Here is a 27092-nt window from a genome sequence, read left to right as displayed (position 1 = left end):
ATCCTGTGTCGAAAAAAGTATTTAATATAATATCAAAACATTATTGCTAATTTATGTAATGATGAAGTTTATAAATGTATAATATTGTTAGTTGAAAAGCGTGTTGTATTCGTCTGTTGCATGATTTGTCGTTACTGGAGACTTTAAAATGGCGATGAAAGCGGCATGAGACACTTCACCGGAAGCGAGGACGAGAGACGCATGCGCAAAACCCAGCATGATGGGCTATCTTGAAAGCGGCATGAGACACTTCACCGGAAAGATGACGTTCTCTCTGTAAGGTAGTGCTGGGTCGAGTTTGAAACGATCAAATCGAGCGGGTTTTCGATCGAGTCCTCTAAAATCGAGCGGGTTTCGAGTCAGTGACGTCATCGAGCAGTGATTCGTTTGAAAAAAAAAAAACACGAGCATCTCGTTTGCCACAGGAAACTTCACATACCCCTCCCTCTCTTATGTCTGTGGCTGGCTTGACTGCAGCTGGTTATGACGGGGGCTGCCAGATGGCCAAGTTCAAAATTGGTTACTAAGAAACGCTTTTCTATTATTATTCATTTTTTTTTTTAATCTTTTATTTTTAAAAAAATGAAAAGATAAGTTTATCCAACTGTAGTCGATTGTTTTGTTAATCAAAACCAATGAGTTTTTCAAGGGAGTCAGAATGCTTGTGGTGTTTGGCTATTTGGGGTCTATTTGACTACTTGGGCAAGAAGAAATCTGGCTGTCTGGCAGCCTTGATTATGATCGTTCGTCGCATCACACACACACACACACACACACATACACACACACACACACACACGCCATCAAACAGTTGTTGATGGTGAAGGGTTGAGACCCACCACCATCATCCCGCTGTCACCTTAACATTTCATATTTATGTCGCGCCAAAAGTTGTCGGCCGCCCCCACCTCCCATAATTTGTCACTGGTCGTCATCGCCTCTTGTGTGTGCGGGAAAAGGTCGTGCCTTTCATTTCATTATTTGAAAAATAAATGAACAAGAATGGTGTGTTTTTATTAGGGGAGGGCATCCGAGTCACCAAAAGGTCACCGATGCTTTAGGTTTTGAGAAGTCAGGTCATCGACGACTGAGAAGTTCCCGACCTCCACTTAGTTCTCGATGCTTTTCTCGTCTCGAGAATCTTGGTCATCGATGCTTCTCGTATTGAGTCCCGAGTCCCGAGTCTCGAGACTATACTGCGCGAGCGACGCACGCGTTACTAACAATGTGTACTATCTGCATTGTTCACCCCTCTCTCGTCGGCGATGATTCCAGGGAAGCTCGAGACTTTTTTTGCGTCTCGATGCTTTTTTGAGTCTCGAGACTCAAAAAAGTCTCGAGCATCGCTCTAGTCATCGGTGCTTTCATTCAATACCTAGTCATTGGTATTGGGTATTGACGTTATATCATATTTTAAACAGCTAACAAAACACAAACGTCGTAAATAGATCAAAATGGTTATAGGTATCAATGTTTTATTATTATACAAAGTGAATTTATTTAATGTATTTTAAGTTTTAATACAAAAAAGCCATCCAAAGCTCAGTTGAAGTGCTACTTCTCGGGAATTCCCGACTTTTCCTTGGTCATCGAGTTCGGGAAGTTTTGAGTGTTGGTGGCCGATGACTTGAGGTATCATCGAGACTTCCGCTCGACACTAGTTTTTATTAGGTAGGTAGATAATAATAATATTTAGCAGGTTCCACACCCAGACACACACGGATTGTCCGGACACGATGATAACGATGCCGACGACAATGGATGACGATGATGATGATGATGATTATCGTGTTTCTGTTTAAAAAATGAAATACTTTAGCAGGTTCCACCCCCACCCCCCACACAGATAGACCGGACCCGAAGATGATGATTGTGGTATTGCTGGCTGTTACGGCTGTGATGAGGATGATGATTATGATGATGATGATGATGACGATGGCGCAGATGGTGATTATTTGTTCGGTCGCTCATTGGTACGGTGTCTCTTGTCACAAAATCAAGCCTTGTCAATGGCCGGATGAGTGACAGTGATTGTTGAAAATTGTGATCCAGACGTTAAGTCCGTGTGTAAGGCACTTGACTCAGGTGTGAATGTATTCTTATCTTATAAGCAATGACTGGTATTGTAAAGAGCTTTAATACAAAAAGACTCCAAACAGCGATCGGTACCTACTGTACGAAATGGATGTATGGTCGATATGGCGTGCCGGAGGAATAAATTAAATTAAATATTGTGAAGTTCATTGAGCATGGTAAATCCTTGGAAATGCGCTTTGAACTAATACACCTGCTAGACAACTCCGATTCCAATATAAACGACTGATTAATGTTCCCATATATAAACTATAGTTAGCTGAAAATCTTTCTTTGTCGGGACTCCAAAAGTATGGAACGAATTAGACAAAGAAATCAAAGGGTCTTTTGGGAGCACTGATTGATTTTAGATTGATTATTACATTGAAATGTGTTGATATTTATTTTATCCATTATTATTAGGGTGGTGGTGGTGGTGGTTGTGATGATGATCCCGCTGATATGATGGTGATGATAAATAAATTAAACATAATTCCCTTTATTCATCCCATAGGGGAGATTCGTCTTTCGGGTCTATTCTAAGGGAAGACTGGAATAACCCAAGCGACAGCCGCAGTGCAGCGCCGCAAATTTAGTTAGGGCAAGGGGACTTGCTCAAGACCACTCAGCGGCGGGTGATCGAACTCGGTACCTTTCGGGTGCCAACCAAAGACCGCAAAGACCGTACCGCTGCCCCTGATGATGATGATGATGATGATGATGATGATGATGATGATGATGATGATGATGATGATGATGATGATGATGATGATGATGATGGGAACTAACAAAGAATACACAGGCATCTAAAATTGAAACATTCCATATTCAAAGCTAATGTTTTACTTTTTAAAATTGAGCTTTACAATATCCACTAAATGTGATCAAAGCGCTTTGTAAAGGGGTCCCTGGTCAACAGCAATTAATATGTAGGACGGGACGCCTGTTAGGCGATATTACAATTTTTCAGACAAAGACAACGCTGTTAACGGTCAGGTATTCATTTTACACCTGAGTACGGTGAGAGAATGTGAGTAAAGAGCCTTGTCCAAAGACTCAACTATGCACCGAGCGCGAGGCTCGAACCCAGGACTTTCCGATCCGAAAGCGGGTGTCATACCACTAGACCATTATAATGCACTAGACCCATGGTCGACTAGAGTACTATAGATACGTCATGACTAGACCACATAGCCGCACTACTGTAGGAGTGTTCATTGATAGATGGATGCGTGTGTGTCACAGAAATAGCCTTAGTGTGTGTGTGTGTGTGTGTGTGTGTGTGTGTGTGTGTGTATGTGTGTGCGTGTGTGTGTGTGATAGTCAAACTTTAGTAGGTTTAATGAAGTCTTGTCACACACGCGTGATACACCTATACGAATTTCCCTGCCACTGCCACCCAGACACACTAACATCTGACAAGGAGTGAGGGCTGTGGAAGAACCACAGACTACCGTGTGCAAACGTTGGCGATTGGTATCGGATGGCAAACTGTGATCGTTTGAATTTGAAATGATTCGAAACACTCGTTACCCCTCCGCTCGCTCGGATCCTGATCGTCTCAAGCTCGTCTCACGTGTCAAGATCGTCTCAAGCTCGTCTCAAGCTCACAACCCGCTTGATCGTTTTACTGACTCGATCGTTTTACTAACTCGCTCTTCCGGCATTGAGATCGGACGCTGATCGTGTCTTCGCGCTCGATCGTCGATCGGGTAAAAGCGATCAAATAACCCAATACTACTGTAAGGCAAGGGCATGTCAACAAACGACAAACATGGCTACGAGATGGGCGATTTGTGGAACTGGGAAAATATCTCAAGATTTTTCCAGCTGCTTGAAATGTCTGCCAAGTGCAGAACATCAGGTATCATATCTACCAAAGTTGATATTTCTGGATCTTTATGAATTCATGATAGCGTTCAGCACTTAATAAACTGTCGGAAAATTATATTGGGCCATTCCGTCAAAAAAGTGGACCAAGACCAAGGGTGGGAACCACACCCCTTTTGATTTTCCTCAAACTTGGCTCAATTGAAGATACTTATGAGACATGAAGAAAACCAAATTTTCAGTTCAGAATATGGATATTTCAATTTTGTACAATTTTTAAAAATTTTTGTCTCAAAATCAAAACGCGTCAAAATCAGATTTGCTCGTGGGTCCATTTTTGAGAGGCTGTAGTATTAGGGAGTTTAATAGAAATTCTAAATGTAACTCACACACTTGAAACCGATGTCATATGAAAGAGCTGGCAACACAGATTACAAAATAGTTTGAATTTTGAATTTTGTTTCTATCTTGATTAGAACTGTAGTTACGGCAGTTCAAAGTCTGAAAATTTAGAATGATTAATTACCCCAAAATTACCATTGCAAAGTTGTGACCGAAATCGCGTGATGTTAATAAAAAATGGTTAACACAGTCAATATGGAGTTCTTATTATATATTGTATACAAAATGTTCGTCTTATCGAGGACAATGCATTTACATTAATAAACGCATTATTACATAATATGACGCACATGTTACATACCATTTAAAGACGTAAGAATCAATTTGCTATATATCACTTTTGGATTTATCAACAATATCTCACTGAAACTATTGCAAATAATTCCCCTCTTTGATTTAATACATAGAGAATAAAAAAGGGTTTGAGTTTGAGAGTATTTAGAGAATTATAAAAGCCTTACGATATCAGTTATTGTTACGTTTCACTGTTATGTATTTGTTCACAGATGATGCAATTGTCTTTCTTCGATATTCTGTATCTCTGAAATAAAATTGAGATTGAAAAAGGACAAGGCCTTATTCATTTATATCGAAGAAACTAAAAGTATGACGGACGCTAGAGATCTCGCGGAGATCACCGCAATAAGATGTCCTGCCCCAGGCTGTCTAGAATCATGGACATCAAACATCCCTTCAGACGTCCTGCTCAGACTCCTCGACATCCACGAGAGGACTGCTCATCCGACTACATCCCCTGCAACAGCGCCCACGGCCACAGGGGTTAAAGCTGAAAAAGTCAAGCGACCGATCATCTCTGTGTCAGGAACAAGCGAGGAATGGACATACTTCAAGCAGAGGTGGTCGGAATATAAGCTCGCCACGCGACTTAGCGGCCAGGACATCATTTTTCAACTCCTTGAATGCTGCGACGAGGCCCTCCGTAGAGACTTATCAAGGAGTTTCACTAACCTCACGTCATGTGATGAAAATACTCTCCTCGATAATATTAAAAAACTCGCAATCCGCCAAGAAAACGTCATGGTGGCTAGGTTACAACTCCAGCAGATGCGACAAGACAGAGATGAACCAGCCCGGACCTTTGCCGCACGCATCAAAGGTCAAGCTAGTGTCTGTCAGTACGATTTGAAGTGCACATGTGGAGTCAATGTCTCATACAGTGATCAGATGATTCGGGACACTTTGATAATCGGCTTAGCAGACGACGACATTCGCCTCGATGTGCTGGGACAGGCTGACCAAGACATGTCACTCGACAACACCATCCGTTTTATCGAGGCTAAGGAAAGCGGGAAGCGCTCGGCTGGCAGGATTAACCCCCTTCCTCTAACGCTCACCCCTACATCAGTCAACGCAGCAAGTAGCACGTATAGACAAATGGAAAGAAAACGCCTCACTGGGCAAAACCGACCCCCTGAAAGGAAATGCGGCTATTGTGGTAGAGATGGACATGGCACTAAGAAACAAGACAGAGTCAACCATTGCCCTGCATACGGTCATATATGCACCAATTGCGACATTCCGCACCACTTTGAAAATGTCTGCAGAAAACCAAAACAGAAAAGGCAAGGCAACTCTGCAACAGCTGTGTTTGAAGCACTATGCTCGATTGATCGTCTTGACCATCATGTGTACAATTCTGCACGCGAGTCATGGGAAAAGCGCCCATCTGCACAACAGCCGACAGTCCAAATTGAGATCCAAGCCCTCCCGTCAGATGCTAACGACCTTGGAATCGATTCCACCCTGTGCAACCCAACCAATACGGCAAAAGCCCTGGCCATTGCAGACACCGGCTGCCAATCATGTCTTGCTGGAACCTCACTCCTTACACAGCTAGGTTTAACCACTGCCCACCTCACTCCTACTTCAATGAAGATGAGAGCTGCAAATCAAAACCCCATCGAGATCGTGGGTGCCCTAGCCCTTCGAATAACAGGCTTCACACATTCCATGCAACGGAAAACAACGCGTCAAATTGTTTACATCTCGCAAGCAACTGACAAATTTTTCTTATCCATGGAAGCCTGCAAAGACCTTGGTATCATACACCACTCATTCCCTTCAATAGAATCAGCCATAATAACAGACTCTATGAAGACCATCCAATCTGTCCTACATAGTGAATCTAATAATACTGCTGACAAAGACCCTTGCGATTGTCCCCCTCGCCAGAAACCACCACCCCTCCCAACAATCCTGCCCTTCCCAGGCATAGAAGAAAACAGAGAAAAGCTTGAACAATGGCTCTTAGACTACTACAAAAGTAGCACTTTCAATGTCTGCGAGCACCAAGGGCTACCAATGATGTCTGGACCCCCAAATGAGACTCCTTATCGACGATGAGGCCACGCCTGTTGCACACCACACCCCTATCCCAGTACCCATCTACTGGCAGGAACAGGTTAAGGCTGGCCTTGATCAGGACAATCAACTTGGCGTACTGGAACCAGTTCCAATCGGGACCCCAGTGTCATGGTGTCATCGGATGGTTGTCTGCGCTAAGAAATCGGGAAAACCTCGCCGAACCGTGGACTTCCAAGCCCTTAATCGCTATGCCACTAGAGAGACGCACCACACTCAGTCGCCATTCCACCAGGCCCGCATGGTTCCACACAACTCGAGAAAGAGTACTTTCGATGCCTGGAATGGCTATCACAGCATAGCACTAGACCCCGAGGACAGACACCTGACTACCTTCATAACCCCTTGGGGCCGATACAGATATCGCGTGTGCCCTCAAGGGTACATTTCATCTGGCGATGCCTACACAAGACGATTCGACGAGATTATATGTGACATCGGCAACAAGACAAAAGTAATTGATGACACTATCATGTGGTCCCAATCCATAGAAGACAGTTTCTTCCAAACAGCCAAGTTCCTGGATACATGTGGCAGGAATGGGGTCATTCTTAACCCATCAAAGTTCTCCTTTGCAAAGAAAACAGTCCAGTTCGCAGGGTTTGAAATTACGCCAACAACTGTTCGTCCATGCCCACAAGTCTTAGAAGCAATTCAGAAATTTCCCAAACCCCGCACAATCACCGACGTGAGAAGCTGGTTTGGCCTTGTAAACCAGGTCGCATATGCCTTTGCATCAGCAGAAAGAATGCAACCATTCCGCACACTGCTTCAACCCAAGACACCATTCGTGTGGACCGAAGATCTAGACAAGCTGTTTGAAGAAACTAAGTCCATCATCGTCCAAGAAATTCAGAGAGGCGTGGAAATATTTGACAAAAACAAACCGACATGTCTGGCCACTGATTTCAGCAAAGATGGCATTGGATTCTGGCTACTACAAAAGCATTGCACATGCGCATCAAACAAACCATTCTGCTGCCGAACAGGGTGGAAAGTGACATTAGTGGGCAGCCGCTTTACATCACCAGCAGAGGCAAGATACGCCCCGATTGAAGGAGAGGCCCTGGCTGTGGTAGATGCCCTCAACAAAACTCGTCATTTCGTGCTAGGCTGTCCCAACCTGATTATCGCAGTTGATCACAAACCCCTCCTTAAGGTGTTCAGTGACAGGAACTTGGATGCCATCCCAAACCCACGACTCAGGAACTTAAAAGAAAAGACACTGAAATATCGGTTCCAGATTACTCATATCCCTGGTGTCCATCATGTTGCTGCAGACACCATCTCACGCAAACCAGTGGGCGAAGCCGAACACCTCCATCTACCCGACGATGCAACCCACATCTCCACTGACCTCAGCCTCCCTACTCTGCCTCATGACTTCCTCATGGCCATCAGAGCACAACATGCAAACCCCAATTTACACGCAGATGAAGAAATACCCATTGGAGGTATCAGCTCAATAACTTGGAACGATGTTCGTGTTGCCACCAGCAGTGACCACTCAATGGTTGAATTAATTGACCTGATAGAAAATGGGTTCCCTGATGCAAAAGACAATTTGCCAACAGAACTTAGACCTTACTTTCAATTCAGAGACAAACTTACAAGTTTCGACGGTGTGGCTTTGTACAATGACCGCATAATTATTCCTCCTAGTCTGCGCGACAAAACCCTTCGAGCCCTCCACTCAGCTCATCAAGGTGTGTCCCAAATGTTCTCCCGCGCTGACGCCTCATTTTTCTGGCCTGGGATGACCGCTGCAATAAGTGAAATGCGAACGAAGTGCCAGTCTTGCAACCGCATAGCCCCAACTCAACCAAGTGCTCCCCCTACCCCGCCAATGCAACCACAATACCCCTTTCAGTGTATCTGTGCAGACTTTTTCCAATATGCAGGACATAACTACTTAGTTATTGTCGACAGATATAGCAATTGGCCCATCGTGGAAAGAGCACATGGTGGATCCACAGGCCTCATTACCAGCCTAAGACGCACTTTCACTACTTACGGCATCAGTGATGAACTCTCATCTGACGGTGGCCCAGAATTCACCTCTACAGCCACAACAACGTTCCTGCGCAACTGGGGGGTTCAACACCGTCTCTCCTCAGTGGCATTCCCCCACAGCAACAGCAGGGCAGAGATTGGTGTCAAGACCATCAAACGAATGATCATGGACAACACCGGTCGTGACGGGAACCTTGACACAGACTCCTTCCAATGCGCCATCCTTCAGTATCGTAACACGCCAGACAGGGACACTCGGCTATCCCCTGCGATGTGCATATTTGGAAGGCCAATCAGGGACTTTATTCCGATACACCCAGGAAAATATATCCCCCATAAAACCTGGCAAGAGACCTTGGCCAACAGGGAAGATGCCTTAAGAAACAGGCACATGAAGGATGCAGAAAGACTATCTGCCCATACTCGCATTCTACCCCCCCTTACTGTTGGAGACTGCGTCAGGATACAAAATCAGACAGGGCCATTTCCCACGAAATGGGACAAAACAGGAATCGTTATTGAAGTCCGTCAGTTCGACCAGTATGTCGTCAGAGTTGATGGATCGGGCAGAATAACACTAAGAAACAGAAAATTCCTGCGCCTATATCACCCAGTGATTGCCAGGGCCCCTCTAGCCACACTGCCTACACCCACCACAACAGTGGCAAAGAGCAATAATTCAACGCCTGCAACACCCAAGATGGTCTCCAACTCAGCAGGCCAGAAAGCAACTCCAGAGACAGTACAGCCCGATGCTCCACCGCTCGAAGAGCCACCCAGCAACGGTCCTGCTGACGAAATTATCGTCCCAACAAAACGACCTAACAAACCGATTGCTCCAGCCGGTGATGCCGAAGGAACTCCACCTCCTAGGACAGCTCGCTTGCCCCGCGCTTTGATGGCCCTCCAGCCATACAACAAGCCTGGTCTGAAGGAAACAGACCAGCTACCCGAGAGGCGCTCAAGAATTAAATGACTTTCATTTTACGTTACTTAAAACTCGAAAATCATTTAGTACGAGTCTAATCTATATCCCTGTCCTCTATCTGCGAAGAAAGCACCATATTATTGCAACTGATCATCATTTTTCTAATTTAATATCAGTCTTTGTCCCCTACTTGTCAAGAAAGCACTATCCAAAGACTTGGGGGCATAGAGAATTATAAAAGCCTTACGATATCAGTTATTGTTACGTTTCACTGTTATGTATTTGTTCACAGATGATGCAATTGTCTTTCTTCGATATTCTGTATCTCTGAAATAAAATTGAGATTGAAAAAGGACAAGGCCTTATTCATTTAGTATTTAAATGAAAAAAATATAAACATGTTGCATAATGACATAAGGAGTTTATTTTTACCTATGGCAATTTAACTGCATATAAATAAAATGGTAAATTGAAAAAGTTCAAATAAATTGAAACGGATTCCCTATTTTAATTGGAAGGAAAGTTCTGGCTTTTAATACTTTAAAATATTCTGGTGAACCACTTTGGATTCATTGCTATTATTACATCATTTGAACTGACAATTAATATAATTTTATTCCCCCCCCCCCCCCTTCCCTCTCAATGTGTAGGGGTGTCAAAATTTATAACTAATAGAACTTCTTACCATAATAATTATTAAGGCTAAGGCCTTTAGAATATAGATACAAATGATAATAAACATATGGGAAAGAAACTTGATGGCAAAATAAAATCAATGCAATTGGTATTTTTAAAATATCGATATTATTAATATCGAATTTAACAAAGAGAAGAAATATACGAACTTTTAGAACAAAAACCACAAAATGCCCATTAAAAAAGTTGGAAAGTAAGTATTCAAAATAAAAACAAAGTAAATAATAGTACTGAAAATATTATGGACTAAGTTTAAAATGATACAGAACTAAATTTAAAATATCGATATGAATATCAATATCGTCGGGCAGCCATGATGAGAAGATAATGTAAACATGGCATTTCGGCGCAGAGTTTAAAAGTGTCTGCGCATAGATATAGAGCCCTGAAATTTGGCTTGAATAAAGTTGAGATGTTATTCTAAAAACAAGCGTTTTTATTTTAAAGACACACTCGGTAAATTTTAAAAAATGCATTTGAAAATTGCCAAATTTTAACTTCACATAACTTCTGGAATTTTTAATGGATATTTCCTTAATTGGCATCATTTAAAAGGAAATTGAAAGACGAAAATAATGATACCAAAATATCTGCGATATTCCTCTATATAACGAAGTTATGCACCTTCGAAAAATTATAGTACCAGACCCATATTTTTGCTATATTTTGTCAGACTATATGTTATTTATTGATATACAAATCATCAATGAGCAAAAATGAAACAATCAAGTCATGAAAAGCAATATTGAAAAAATTCATTGTTTTGTCGAACAGCATATTCAAGGTTGATAAATATTTTCATTTTCCTTCAAATAATTGTAATCTATACTAAATGTTGTACAGGATTACCAAATTTGAGAGAGTTAACTTGATTAATAAGAAAGTTATAGCCTCTCAAAAATGGACCCACGAGCAAATCTGATTTTGAGGCGTTTTGAGACAAAATTTAATAAAGTTTTACAAAATTCAAATATCCTTATTCTGAACCATGGGTGAAAGTTCGCCGGAAAAATCCGGCATGGCCGGATTTTTATTTTTGAAAAAGAGGTCTCGCCGTTTTTTTTTGTCTGGCCGGAATTCTAAAATGAAAAAAACCGGCAACTGGATCACCACTGTAGTTTATATAATTAACCGCACTTCTGTTTTTTCCTCTTATTGGTAGTTGCAGGATTTTTTTTTCTGAGCACCTGCCTTTGCAGGATTAATATCATTGAGTAACTTTCACCCATGTTCTGAACTGAAAATTTGGTTTTCTCTCATGCCTCATAAGTATCTTCAATTGAGCCAAGTTTGAGGAAAATCAAAAGGGGTGTGATTCCCAATTTCCGAAAATTCGGTCCACTTGACATGGAATGGCCCTATTATATGTCAACCCACTAACTCTTCTCTAATTCTTAATCTACTCTCGGAAAATTATAAGTCGACCCTCTACTGTAGGGTCTATAGAGTTTCTGCCGATGTTTCTGTCTTAGTCTTAGTCTAGAATTATGGTGCCAATGGCCAAAAGTAAATGAAGAAAGCCAAAACTCCCCGCTAGATACTGGAGAAAGAGATAACAGTAACAGTGTTGGACTCTTACCCAATTTTCTTTAATTGTAAATCCCCAATATGTTTAATTATTTATTTATTTATTTTTTTTGTAATGGGCTATATTTGGCGTCATTTTAAAAAAGATTTCCATTACAACAATGTGCCCATAATGACTTGGGTTATCAGACCTGCAAATAAGTGCACGTTGTCTCCAATGTGGCAAACCGGCCCTAGGCACGTCATAATTCAGCAGCGGATCACTTCTTTTTTGCTATGACCCTATTCCCTGGATAAGCATATTTATTTTCTCAAGACATAATCAACAATATAAATCACAAAGTTAGACTTGCTTACATTCACTTCTTCTTCTTCTTTCAGCTTATCTCGCATTTTGAAGGGTTGCCATAATGAATGCCACATCTCCATGCATCTCGGTTCAGTACATCATCTTCCTCCAGGTCCAGTTCTTTCATATCATCCTTTACCTTATCCCACCATCTAGTCTTTGGGCGTCCCTTTTTCTTCTTTCCCTCTATTTGTAAGTCCAATACTTTCCTTCCCACATACTCCCTCTCTTGTCTCTTTACATGTCCAAACCATTTCAATCCTCTCATCTTTATTGATACATTCTTCACTTCAGTCAACCTTCGAATTCGTTCATTTCTCAATTCATCTTTTCTTGTCCAGCCATGTGAGCATCTCAACATCCTCATTTCTGCCACCTCAACTTCTTTATCTTGTTTCTTTGTTGTAGCTGCTGTCTCTAGTCCATATAACATTGCTGGTCTTACAACTGCTGTATATATTTTCCCCTTCAGCTTTGCGGAAATTCGTTTGTCGCACATAACTCAATTATTTCAGCCTGCCTGTATTCTCTTCTTAACCTCCATCTCATTGCTCTATCTCCTTGTACAGTTGTTCCTAAGTATTTGAAATGGTCTGGAACATCCTCTTCTCCTATCTTTATTGCTGGTCCTGCTCTCTGTTGTCCGATGCACAAATACTATGTCTTAGATCTGCTTACCCTTAATCCCCTCCTTTCCAACACCCGTCTCCAACCTTCCAGTTCCTTTTCCGCCTCAGCTTTTGTATCATTAAAAAGTACTATGTCATCCGCATACATCATGTTCCATGGTGCCTCTCGTCGAATGGGGTCTGTTAGAACATCCTTTACTTTTGCAAACTCTAACATTAAATGGATCAGTTGAGCCAATAACTGTCCTTACCACTGTTTTGTTTCCTTTGTACATATCTTGGATAACTTTGATATATTTCTCTGTTACCCCCTTTGCTCTTAGACAGAACCACATTTCTTCTCTTGGTACACTATCATATGCTTTCTCCAATGTCAATGAACACACGATGTAATTTTCTTTGCTTTTCTCTATACTTCTCTGCGGTCACTTTTAGAGCAAACATAGCATCCGTTGTACTTTTTACCAGCGACAAATCCAAACTGTTCTTCACTCATGTCTATATCTTTTCTAATCCTCTTATCGATTACTCTTTCCCATATCTTCATTGTATGGCTCATTAACTTGATGACACTATAGTTGAACATCTTTATTTTTGTATCTGGGAATCAACATACTTTTTGTCCATTTTTCTGGCATTTTCTCTTTCTGTAAGATGTCAATGAATAACCATACCAGTCATCTCCAAGTGATTTCCAAACTTCTGCCGGTATCTCGTCTGGTCCAACTGCTTTCCCCGTTTTCATCTTGCTCACTGCATCCCACACCTCGTTCTTGCTTATCTCATCTACTATCTTCTCTTTAGGTTGTATAACTGCCTTCTCCTCTCCCTGTCATTCTCTTCATTCATGAGGTGTTTGTATTATGTTTTCCATTTTGCTGGAATCTTTGCCCAATATTCTTCCATTCTTGTCTTTGATTAACTTACTATGTTGTATATCTCTCCTATTCTTGTCCCTCTGTTTTGCCATTCTGAAAATATTTTTCTGGCCTTCTTTACTATCTAAAATTTCTTATACATTCATTGATTCAGTCAAACCCAGATAAATGTCATTTCCAACGAATGCATGCTCACCCTCACACTGAGACAAACATCTAAACTCAAAGAAGAAAAAAATCTACAAATAGATTTAAGAATAAATGCTTTTGAAATCGCCAGTGATACCAGGTGCCTAACTTTTTTTTCATTTTCATTCAAAACTTTTTGACAAAAAAAATGGCAAATCTCAGCGCAGATACAATCTCAGTCACTCACACACTCTATAACCGAAACCTCTCTTGTCACTTTTGCCATTTGTTCTAATTTCTATGCCAAATGATTTGCTAGTGGTTGGCTACAACAGTAAATGAATTTTATTTTGTGATACAGCGAATTCCCCCCCCCCCCCCCCACACACACACACTCACACACATTCACACACCAACCCCTTGTAATATGCCATGTATAAAGATAATCCCCTCAATATATCAAAAAGTAAATGAATACTAAAGCTCCCTTTATTCATCCTCAAGTGTTTTCCAAGGGAAGACTGGAATAATCCAGCCGCATATTGAGCTAGGAAGAGGTGGCTTGCTGAAGGCCACATAATGTGGTGGATATTCAAACTAGGTATCTTTCGGGTACAAAGCAAAGACCATACCACTGAACCACACTGCCACCTCCCCTCTCCCCATCAAGTCGTTATGGCAAGGCATGGTTTCCAGGTTAAGTGTGTATACAAGTATTTTCAAAGATTTTAAATCTTTGTTTTGATTTTTTCCCAAATTTAATTTTGAATATGTCAGAAATTGATAGTTCAGGCAAGTAGTGGCTCTTTCTATTTGTTGTGGAATATTTGGATCAGTCATCGTTTTTCATTGATTTATTTCAAATCTTATTTCAATAATTAAATCAGGTTTACCTCTGATTGTTCAACAGATTGTTGCAGTCGCTGCTGGCTCATCGAAATCAAAGGCTGAAGAATTTGCCAAGAAATTTGACATTCCCACAAGTTATGGCTCTTATGATGAACTCTTGAAAGATGACAACTATGGCAAGTATTTTTATCCCTAACTTAAAAATTGTCTTTGCAATTATTTCACATGGTACTTCTTCCAGATAGGGAAAACTTTTAAATCAAATTTTAGCAAAATATATATTTCATACAAATCGCTAATTTTCAACCACATATTCGGGAATGGCATGGCAGTGGTCATAATTGAATGGTTTATTATGGAAGGAAATTATATTATATTTTCCCAAAAAAAATCAACAGATGCTCAAATTCAAAGGATGCTTTTTAAAAATGTGATTCCATGCATTTGCAGTAATTTTGAAAGTGGGGATACATATAACGTGATACTTTTTTTTTTTAAATGGCCTTAGTACTGATCTCTTCAAGTTTGTAGTGAATGTATATTTCGATCGTCCCTTGTTTTTTTCAGCTATAGTGAAATAATACTTGTTGGAACTTCAAAAAGTGTTTTCACTATATAATGCTAAATGCTATATTGTATAAATCCCGAAGAGATTGTTGAAAGTGAATGGGAAAATCTGCATGTTCTCAAACCCGTTCAAATGACATATTTATTTATGGGAATATTTTATTAAAGCATATGTGAAGTGGTGAAGTCTGAATTACTAAACAGAGTAATTGTTAAAGTTGTGAGAGCTTATTATCAAATAATATCTTTGATAAGCAAGGGTGAAGAAGTTAAGCACATTCAAATTTTTTTTTTTTTTTAATTGAAACAACTCAGTTAAGGAAAACCATTTAAAATACTATTATCTGGGGAAAAAAAAAAGAAGAATAACAAAAATGGAAATAATAATACTGTCTTCTTTTAACAACTAGATGGTTATACACTGGATTAATTAATTAATTGACTGATTGATCGGTTTGGTTTTGTTTTAATTTTGATTTTTTTTAAAAATGTTAATTGATTTTTTTTCATTTATTCAATTGGTGATTATAGATATAATATATGTGGGTGTTATTCATACTCTTCACGTGGAGCTTTGTCTGAAGTTTATCAATGCTGGCAAGCCTGTTCTTTGTGAAAAACCTATGGCCCTATCATTGAAAGGATGCAAGCAAGTCTTGGAGGTAGCAAAGAAGAAAGACGTTCTGTTTGTGGAGGTGAGTTAAAGTTTAAAAATCAAGTTGTTTTCACAAGAGTTTCTTTAGGAATATCCCATTAAAAAATATCTTTGTCTTGAAGATAGTGCCGCGCTGAAGACCGGTCTGGGCCGCGGTCCCACGGTCTTTTAGCTGTGAACCGAAGACCGGTCCCATAGGGGAAGACCGGCGGCGGTCCTCACTTCTTATCACCTTTCAACTAGTGCGGGGCGGTCCTTGCAAGGACCACGGTCCTACGGTCTCGCGCCATAGCCTACTACTTCCCCAGTGATTCGTTGCTTCGGTTGCCTATCTTCCACCAATCACCACCCATCCCACTTAATTAATCGCACCCACCCCCCTTTGCCATACACTAAACGACACAGACGACCATACAGGCAGACGACCACCAACCTCCACTCCGCAAACCGCCCTTTCGTGTGTGAGATGGGGGGAACAGGAGGCGCACGCCTTGGACGATTCCATTATACGGGGTAAATTTCAAAATTTACTACACGATAATGATCGCAATGACAATGATCTATGGTGAAGGCATGACCCCTCTTCTCTAATGGGTTATTGTTTGAAATGTATGTGACTACTAAAGATGTGTGTGTTTGTGTGTGTGTGTGTGTGTGTGTGTGTCGAACCTAGCAAGTAGCAAATCCGATTTTTTGTTTTCTTTTGTCCATCTCTTGTCACCACTCCTTTCTATCGCAGTGTTGTCATTTAAAATAATACAATAATATTAAAATTTCGTTTGGTGTTTTTACTAATCAAATAATATGAGTTTCATTAGTTTCTTCCTTCCAAAAAACCCAGTTATAACGTCTGAATTTTAAAAAAGTCCAATAGAATATTTGGGGACCCCGATAGCTCAGTTGATAGAGCACTCTCTTTATACGCAAAGGGCCAGAGATCGATCCCGGGTGCAGTCGAGTTTTTTCTGAATCCCTGTCTACTCAGCAATGAATGGGTAGCTGAGTTTGTTAGATCTGGCGAAAAGTCACCATCGACCCCTCTTATTACCTCATCCACCCCCTCTTATTATAACTTCACGTCTCTCTCTTACTCTTCAATGCTTGCTGCCCTCTAATGTGTGTGTGTGGGGGGGGTAGGAGTTGCGTGTGTGTATCAACGCCACGAACAACTCGATCAACGCCTTGGGCGATGCCATTATCTCCGTTAATGGGGATAAATTTCAAATTTTATTAAATTATCGAAGTAACAATGAAGTACGGTGAGCAAATAAAGAAGGCATCACCCCTCTTCTCTAATTAGGTTACAATTTGAAATGAGTGTGACTACTCCGTGTGTTTTACTCCTGTAGGCCACGGTTTTCATCGTGTAGCGGTCTTTAACGGTTCAAGAATGAACGATCCCACGGTCTCAAAGGTCAAACCGGTTCGGATTTCCAACAGTCTCTCAGGAATGTTCAATGTCGAAAAGGACCGGTCCTTGCGGTCTTCATTTCCCAAGGACCGTAGGACCGTGGTCCTTAAGCTTGCCAAGGACCGCCCCGCACTACTTGAAGATGTCATAAGCTCACTCACAAGCTAAGGAACTGATCTTTATTCCTGGTTGAGTCTACAATTTTTGTTTACTTCTCTGTCCACCAGTAAACTGGTTTCTCTTAGGTTTATTCTGATGCCTTTTCTTTCATTACCGTACTTGAAGTCATACATTCAAGTCATACATTCATTCACACCTGAGACAAGTGGGGTAAAGTCTGCAAATTGCGCATTGTTTACTTAGTCAGCTATTGATAACACTGGCATTAAATGTGTTAAATCCCTGGCGTATTTCAGTCACTGAATAACAATGATAAAAAACTCCACCAATTGATAGTAATGTTAGGAGTTAGGAGATATATTATCATATTCTAGCAATAATTTTTAATAATGATATTATTTTTTCATTCATGACAACTGAAGTATCAAATATTTATGAAAAGGTTTCGCAAATATGAATGATACTCTCAATATTTAGAATAAATGAATGGGTACTAATACTTAGTATAAAGGTCTTTTTGTAACATATTATTATATTTCCAAACATTCTATAAGATAAGCTTTTAGGTATTTTTCAATTGTATGGTTCATATTGTTGAACGGAGATAAAAACAAAGAACATTACTTTCAAAAATCTTTTTTTTTTTTTGGGAGTGAAAATGGAGATCTGGACAAATGTTTTACACTAGATATACATACAATAGATGTTATTAAAGCTGACAGTTGGGGGTCTTACTGACATTGACATTCAGATATCAAGACTAGGCCTTATGGAACACTTGACTTATTGGCCAAAATAGAGTTGATGCATTGACAGCAAATCTTGACAAAAGGAAAAGAATCTGAGGAGATAAACAGCCAAAATTAAAATATTGTTAACATATTATTATAACCACGCAAAACAAATTGTCTATCTACTATAAGTCTAAGGAGAAAAAAAATCAACATTGACATGTTGATGTTCTTTTCTTTTCTAGACAGTTTGTGTCATATTGAAAGTTATAAGCTTAAATTCCACCAGTGCAACTTTCTCTACTTTATTTCTGGTACTCCCTTATATAAAGATTCAATCTTAATTATAGTTGAAAGTACAAAGGTGAGTCATATGAGTCATTTTCTTTGACTGTTATTCCAAATAATTCAAATAGTATCAATGGGAGCAATTTATCAGATGATTACTCATGCTTTTATGAAAATAATAAACTTTATAATTTTGTATTTTGTCAGCCATTTCCAGTTTACTTAGTCTTGACTTGGCGTAATTGAAAAATTATCCATAACATTACACTAAAAATGAACAGTTTATACTGTAAGAACAATAAGGGTTTTAATAGAGTTCAAAGTTCAAAAACGTTTATTTTAGGCAATTGCCAATAGAAGAAAATCTGCTGTAACCATAATATAAAGAAATGGTGCTTTGGCACAAAAATGTTGGTGTTATTGAGTTTGTAATTCATTGAAGAATGGACTGCTCCTTTACCTGTGGTGAATGCAATCATCTGGGAACCTAAATAAGACGAGTAGGGGGTGGATATTGCTACATGTTGCCTAAAACTGTCAAGAGAAATACACGCTGAGTGGTAGCTTCCCATCCAAAGACCTTAAGGCTACAGAAATTGGGTAAACTCAGGCTACATGGCCTTATGTCACTGAAGGACGATGTCTTTTACCCTGAAAAAGTATATACATTTTAAAACTATTTTGTTTAAAGATATCTTTTTTTAGACCATGTTAATACTTTATGGAATGAAATGAAATATCCTTTGGAAATCCTACTGAGGACAGCCTTTCTCTTGACCACCGTGCTCTTTGCCAAAGACAACGTCTGCCGTTCCCAATTATTTTTATTATTTAAAGACAGTCATTTTTGGACTATGTTATCACTTTATGGAATGTATTGTAGTTAAGAACTCAATTCAACTAAGGGTACATTTCCTGTTCTTTTTACAACCAATTTCTAAACCAAAAATAGTGCCTGCCACTTTAAATTATTTTGTTAGTGTTAGTTTGTAGACCAGATGCCTTTATGCTGTGGTTATTTATCAACCAGGCAATTGGTCTGCATCATATTTTGAATCATGCCAATGCCTTTTTTTCTCTATCTTTATTTCAATTTGGCTCTGTCCTACATTATCTACTTCAAATGCTTTTCCAGTCATGTTGTTAGATAAGAATCCTAATCATTTATTGCGGTTTCTACTCAGGCAATTTGGAGCCGTTTCTTCCCTGCCTATTCCTTCATCAGGGATCAAATTGACTCTGGAAACATTGGAGAAGTTAAAATTATTCAAGTCAGTTTCTGCGTACCAATCTTCCAAGTTCCCCGTCTCAATGACAAAAGTTTGGGTGGTGGAGCTATGTTGGATATTGGCATCTACGCATTGCAGGCAGCCCATTTCATCTTCCAAGAAGAACCTGAAAACATTTGGACTGATGGTGTAGTCTGTAAAGAAAAAGGTAAGCTGATTTATACAAAATAATCCCTTTAAATAATAGAGTGAAAAACAATGTTTCACAATGAAGTTATATTGTCATTTAAAATATGCTCCATTTTTTTTAATATATAAAAAAGAAATACAAATGCTTAGACGAATAAAAAAAAAGTGGTTGGATAATATCTTCATCACCGACTCCATACATTTTAGAAATTGGAAAATTACAAAATACAGCTGGCTATGGAAATTTATCAGTTGAAGTCGACTGTGGTTTTGTTATAGTGTAGCCAATGAAATTTAGGGCTTGAATGTAATAGTAGAAATTTAGTCATGGTAGACATTTTTAATCAACATGAAACCATTCAAGAAGTTTGATTCCCTTGCTGCCATCTTTTCCTTTCATTTTCTTGTCAGGTTATTTATCGAGCAATATTGAGCTGTTTCCTTGATATCATTTTATTATGTCTTTAATTGATGGGTTCTCACTTGCATTTTTAAGTCATAGCTCCCTGTTTAAACAAATTGATATCCTTTATTATACGTTTTCTCAAATGCCTTTTATCACAGAATATTTCTAGGTCTATAAATTTTTGACTGATCCATTATCTTCCATTATGCAGGCACTGTTATGACCTAAATCATTACTAGTGGTGTAAAACTCTCATACAATCAATTATGGAAACTCAAGACTTGGGCAATAACAATCATAATGTAAAGGATAAAGTTAAAACTCCTGTCCCTGACTATTAAGTATCTTGGTGTTCTGAGATAAATTAAGAGAAAGAGTTTCTGCATTCTACTGTATTCTGTTTACCCTATTATTTATTTTGTTTAGTTGATTAAATAATGATAATCATGAAGTTTATTTACATTGTGCCCAATACTCTATACAATAAATCTCTAGGCGCATAACAACAATATCAATTCATTCAAATATCTCCATCTCCAGGTCTCTCCCTCTCTCTCTTTCTCTCTCTCTCTTTCTCTCTCTCTCTTTCTCTCTCTCTCTCTCTCTCTTTTTTTTTTTTTCTATCTCTCTCTCTCTCTCTTTTTTTCTATCTCTCTCACCTCCCACCATCCAACTGTCTAACTCTACAACATACATCCATTCATCTCACTGTGGACTGTACAAAAGAGGGATCTATTAATGACAGCCAAAAAATCAGATGGTCATGGCCCCCTAAAATAACAGAACTAATAAATCAAAAATTCCCGAGTTTTTAAGTGCTTCCTGAAAGCGAGTTCAGTACGTACATCACTAAATGTTAAGGGGAGATTATTCCAATAAGACGATGCAAAGTGACTGAAGGATATGTCAGAAAGCTTTGTTGTACCTTTTTTTTTTGGCACTTTTAGCAGATGATTCACCTGATCTCAATGTATGGGGCAGAGCATGTGGTTCAACAAGGTCATTGAGATAAGTAGGGGTGCTGCTGTGAAAACATTTTGCAACACATGACTCCAACCTTAAACAGCACCCTGGCCCCAATGAGAAGCCAGTTTAAAGTCAAAATCATGGGAGTCCTTTGTTCTCTCTTGTTTCTTCTTAACACTAGTCTAGCAGCTTGATTTTTAAACCACTGCAGTTTATCAAGTAAGAAACCTGGGGAACTGGACAGGATTGAATTGCAATAGTCCACATGGTAAAAACAAAACCAGACACAAGAGTCTATAAAGGAATTTTGATTTTAAAATGCCAAAAGTTGGGCAATATGGCAAATTTCACAATACAGCGCTTTGCAAAGTTGTGCCACATTATATTCCACTGCTGAAGTAAATTCCCTGGTTTCTGGCGTTTTCAGAAAACAATATGAAATACTGTTATCTTTTTTCACTGATCCAGGAGTTGACAAATATGGGGTGCTAGTTCTTCGGTACAGCGGAGGACGATTTGCATCGTTACACTTTAACACAGAGACTCAGGCAGGGAATAACAATATGATCATACGAGGAACAAAAGGAACCTTGGAGGTAGGTTTGAATCATAATTGCATCTAATGGGGAAGCTACAGTGCAAGCTGCTTAATTAGAACAGCACTGTTTTGCAGAAATCGTTCCCATTAAGTAGCATTCCAATTATACAATTCCGCTCCTTTGGAATAACCTCTCAAGACAACACATATTTTTTGCAGTGTATAAATATTTATGCGTAGTAATACAGAGCATCATGTTATTTTTGTCTAAAATATTATTTTCCAATTTTCGCTATATTTAACATCACATGTATGTGTTATGATAGTAGATGAAAGAGATTATGGTACCCAATCTTATAACTTCACATTCATACAGAATTGTCACTGCACTCATATATCGAAAAGAGCCAAATGAATCATGGACATATGAATTATATTCTAGAATAATCCACATACAATTTCAATCAATGTAACCTCTAAATCTGTCATTTTTTCGTTGTGTACCATCCTCCTTTTCCCTTGCACTGAAATGACATTAAAGTGTCAAGAAAGATCAAATGTTGAAAATCAAACAATTCGATTTATAGTCGAAACGGGACTCATCAAACTGGCATTATGGCGAGATGAACCAAATAAGAAAAAAGCTAAAGTCAAAATGAGCAGAATTGTGAATTATAAATTGTTTTCAGTCTATGTAACTACATTCACTCTCTTCAATGAATTTTTAAATTCACATTTCAGTGTCAAGTTCACATGACATAATAACAAATTGAAAAATTGATCACAACGGATTAAAATAAAAATTATGAAATTTAACATTTTTGCAGTTGGAGAGAATGTACTAAGTCTTCTCAATGAAAAAAGTATATAACTTTAAACCAAACTTTAAAATCAAATTTTAGCTTCAAATGTATCTGAACCTAATGCAAGATTTAGGTAGTGGGTCATGTATGATTCGTTGTTTAAACTTTTATTTTTAGATTTTCTGTGTTTGGGATATGAAAACAGTTCGGAAATTGGAATGGCGACTGTGAAGATAAAATTATATTCAATATTTAGTCCGTCATGGCTTGATTACTTTTGGGGTGCTATGTAAGCAAATTATAGTAATATTCATCTTGTATTCCTTCTAGATTCCTGACTGGTTTTGGTGTCCAACGAAAGTAGTGATGAATGGAATCACTAAAGAATTCCCTCTGCCAGACTGTAAGGTAAGATTCGTAGTCAGTTGAAATTTCTAGTGCAGCTTTGTGATGTTGTGGAATGAGACTTGCATTTAGACCAATAGATCAACTGGTTTGAGTCTCCTTTTGTGGTGCAAAGTTAAGTTCTTGGAAAAGGCTATTTATTCATATTCTCTTACCTCATCAGGATATAAAATGAGTACCTAGCTAGTAACAACTTTGTCTCTACTGGAAAAAAAAATTAGAATGGCGCCTTAATAGGCATCAAGTCTCATTCTATATGTTAAGTGTTACTGTTGGCTTGGGACCCAATGTAAAATGTTTTGACCACATTTAGTGGATATTGCACTACATTTTGTAATTGCGGTTTTTTTTTGTTTTGTTTTTTTTAGCCATCAGGTCTCTTAAAGTCTCCGTTTACATGGAAGAAAAACATGTAAACTCCAGAATATTGTTAAAAAAGAGCATCACTATATTTTTATGGTTGAAATATTAATGAACGATGTAATCCTCCATCAATACTCCATCCCTGTTTGAACATTACCATTATCAATGCCAATTTTTTTTTTAGTTAATTTTTTTTTTTTTCATAGAAGTATAAATTTATTGTTTAACTCACTCAAACCTAACACCGACTATATCCGTAGTTTACCCGGGTTGCTTTCACCCCATGCCTAATTATTACATTTTTATGAGACAAATTATAGGCGTACTATCAATGCTTATGTTTTTAGTTTTTGCATATTAATTGTAGTTGAATAAAACTATCTATGTACATGCTCATTTTTAATACATTTTTTCCAATTTTGAAAAGCAGCAAAAATCTCTAGGATTCAGTGAGTTAAAAAGAATAGAACTCAATCAGTGGCTAGTATGACTAAACTAAGACTACGGCAGAGAAATATTTGGCATGTCTTAAGTAATGTATTTATGTTTTTATAGTTAGCTGAAGAAGGGTTTTGATCCCAAAATGTTCGGTTTTTGTATTCTGTTCTTTTTTGAAGTTGTTATATTCATTTTTGTTTTACTTTGTATAAGTGATAATTTTTATAAATGTGACTGTGTTTTTGTGGTAAAACACTTGCCTTTGAATCAGAAGATCCTGGGTTTGAGTCCCGCTCTGAGCTGCGCATGGTTGAGTCCTCAGAAAAGGCTCTTTACTCACATTCTCTCTCTTCGTACTCTGATATAAAATGAGTACCTGGCTGTTAACAGCGTTGTCTCTTCCAGAAAAAAAAATTGTATTATTGCCTAACAGGCATCATATTTTATCCCTACATGTTAAGTATTGTTGTTGACAAGGGACTCTTGTATAGCGGTTTGAGCAGATTGAGTGGATATTACGCTATATAATCAAGTTTATTTATCAGAAATCAGTACAAATCCATGCCCCTCACTTCTCAAAAGCCATAATTTAGCCATGTTAAATATTAATGCCTCATTGTGTTTTTGATATCCAGCAAATAAAATCAAATAATTAGTTGACTCAGCATTTTTCTATCAACTACCAAATCTTGTATTTATTATAATCCCTCCCCTCCCCCATTTCTCCAGCCTTACACATTCAACTTTTGGAACTCTCAGGGACTGACATATGAGGCTCAAGGGATCAGAGACTGTCTCCAAAAGGGTACGGGTTAGTTTATACCACTTTAACAAGCAGACTGCACTTATTTCAAGTCATACTTTCTTTTATTATTCATTATAAACACAGACTTAGCTTCCCACCAACAGAGCTTTAACAGGATTGCAGCTTGTGTTTTGATAAATTATCAATGTTTTTTTTTTCTTCTTATGAAAATTAACATGTAAATTTTAATAAAATTGAAGCCCACTTGTAAAGGGTTAAAAAAATCACTTTTCATAGAGAGAGGGTTTATGACTATTATAAAGAAGGAATAAATTGGACCAAGTGTTTGTGACGCAAGGTTACAGTCTTGAATTAACAGAACAACAGACTATGTGTTAAGAATTTTCGCCAGCAATAGGCACCCCTATGATATGCTCCCCTTCCCCGAAAATACATCTTACCCAAAATTTCCTATTTCCCACCCAGTAGTGAACAGGCAGCTGCAGAAAGTATTATGTGATAAACTTCCTATATAAAGGGTAACAAGCAATTGTCTGTTTTACGCTACAGAAGCCGGTATAAACTTTGACTCCATTGGTCTCATGGTTCTTAAGGATAACGCATTTGAATACGAGCTGGGGTTTTAAGATATGTGTTTGAAAATGCAATTTTTTAAAAGATAATTTTTGATGTCATTGTTACTAAAACTTGATAGTATGACAATTTTGATGGCTCTAGAAAAACCAATAATGCTAAATAGATGCGACTTTATTTCCCATTCTAGGCTTGAAGGAAAGTCCAACTATGACTCACGCTACCAGTGAATCCATCATGACAATCGTCCAGAAATATTTGGATAACTTGGGCATAAAGTATGATTCTCCTTGAGTCCAGTCGAGGCCACAAAAAAAAGTTTATGTAATCTAAGTTTATGTGAAATTTAATAAGTTCCTAGTGGTGACATTAAAAATAATATTGTCTGGTTGTATAATTATAGGAGGGTTTTGAGCAGTTTACATACTATTTTTATGATATATTTTATTCTTTTGTATTGCATAATCATATGTGTTTGATAGATTGAATTTGTATTTATTTAATTTTCAAATGAATTCATACATACTATTGGTCTGAGTGAATGGGGTGAGGATGATGTCCTGTCAAATGCCTTCTCATAGTCTATTAAATTGATATAGAGTTAAGTGTTCCACTTCAATGACTGCTTTATGACGATTTGGAGATTGGCTGTCTGGTTGGTATCAGTATATGATCTGCCCTTGCAGAAGCCGACCTGTCATTGTTGGAGCTTGGGGACAATTGCCTACTTCAGCTGTTAAGAAGAATTCGCTTGAAGACTTTACTGGGTTCTGAAAGTTGCATAATGTTGCAATCCCTGAGATCCCCTTTCTTTTGCAGTTTGATTAGGATGCCTCCCTTACACTTGACTGGTATCTCCTCTCTCCCTTATCTTGTGCTTCTGATGGTGAGTTCAATGCAGTTGAGAATGAGAACATATGTGATGTGCATAATCGTAAACATTGTGTTGGCAGCTACTTTTCTGTTCGGTGGTTTGAGGCCCATATATTCAACAAGGAATGAAGCATTAATTTCCATATATCAAAATATATAACGCTTATATAATATATCATCATTTCACCATCACTACGGAGATTTGAAACTCTCTTGTCTTACTTTTTCATGAGTTTTTGTAAGTGGAGATTTGCAATCTAATCACGTCACTTCACCATCATCTTTCTATGAACTGGTGCTGAATTGACATATAAGTGTCGCAAAATATAGATATAAAAACAGAAGGAAAAAAGAAAAAGAATATTATGATGATATATCTGGGCTGCATTTTAGTAGCTTGTGCCATGCTAAGCATTGATTGAACTTAAACATCGCCATTTCAACATTTTCAAACGTTTCATACTTGTCTACATCATTTTCTGATAAGGTAATTATTTATGCCTCATGATTTTACTAGCTTTACATTTGTTCATGCATAATGCCCAATATTGTTGTTTGTAGTGAGTTTACTGCCATTTTTTAAATTTATGAATTCCAAAGTCCTATTCAATGTGATTTTTATTTTTATTTTAAAAACATTTAGATACTTTTCTATATTGTAGGAGCTACCTACTTCAGTTACTTGCCATACTATTATGAGATTCAATTGAATTAATGTTTTATTTTGTATAATAAAAAAAAAAAATTATTTACACTATTTTTGAAATTATTTATTAATGCTTGCATATTTTGTCACCCTGTTATTCAATTTGTATCCTCTTGTAATTCACCCATGCCAAACATTTATTCGGACACAATAATTAAAATAAATTTAGAAACTCTTTAATTTACAGCAGTTGGTTCTGCCACTGTTTGTTCTCAGCTTTACTACATACTTTATTCCTGACTTTTATTTGAATAATAATATTTGAAGTTTTTCAATTGTACGGATTGTTATGCTCGGTCTTGCATTGCCTACTATTCCTCTTTATCTTTTTTCCCTTTCCATGTTGCTCTTTGTCTTTGTTCGGGATTAATTTTTTCCTG

The 27092-nt window shown here is 38.3% G+C and overlaps 1 protein-coding gene across 1 annotated transcript; it reads left to right on the top strand.

Annotated features, from left to right (window-relative positions):
• The first annotated feature begins 3821 nt into the window (after window positions 1-3821).
• Window positions 3822-26889, top strand: LOC144978492 (trans-1,2-dihydrobenzene-1,2-diol dehydrogenase-like). Its single transcript, XM_078924656.1, has 8 exons — window positions 3822-3937; window positions 14747-14861; window positions 15784-15947; window positions 19642-19894; window positions 21716-21843; window positions 22919-22996; window positions 24524-24599; window positions 25324-26889. The coding sequence occupies exons 1-8, from the start codon at window positions 3848-3850 to the stop codon at window positions 25425-25427; spliced, it is 1008 nt and encodes a 335-aa protein (XP_078780782.1). The 5' UTR covers window positions 3822-3847; the 3' UTR covers window positions 25428-26889.
• The last annotated feature ends 203 nt before the right edge of the window (window positions 26890-27092 follow it).

This window comes from Berghia stephanieae, chromosome 8 (assembly GCF_034508935.2).
Source record: "Berghia stephanieae isolate SIO BIC M18660-M18661 chromosome 8, UCSD_Bste_1.3, whole genome shotgun sequence".
NCBI lineage: Eukaryota > Metazoa > Mollusca > Gastropoda > Nudibranchia > Aeolidiidae > Berghia > Berghia stephanieae.
The sequence above is the reverse complement of the archived record's forward strand: the minus strand, read 5'-3'. Positions and strand labels throughout refer to the sequence as shown.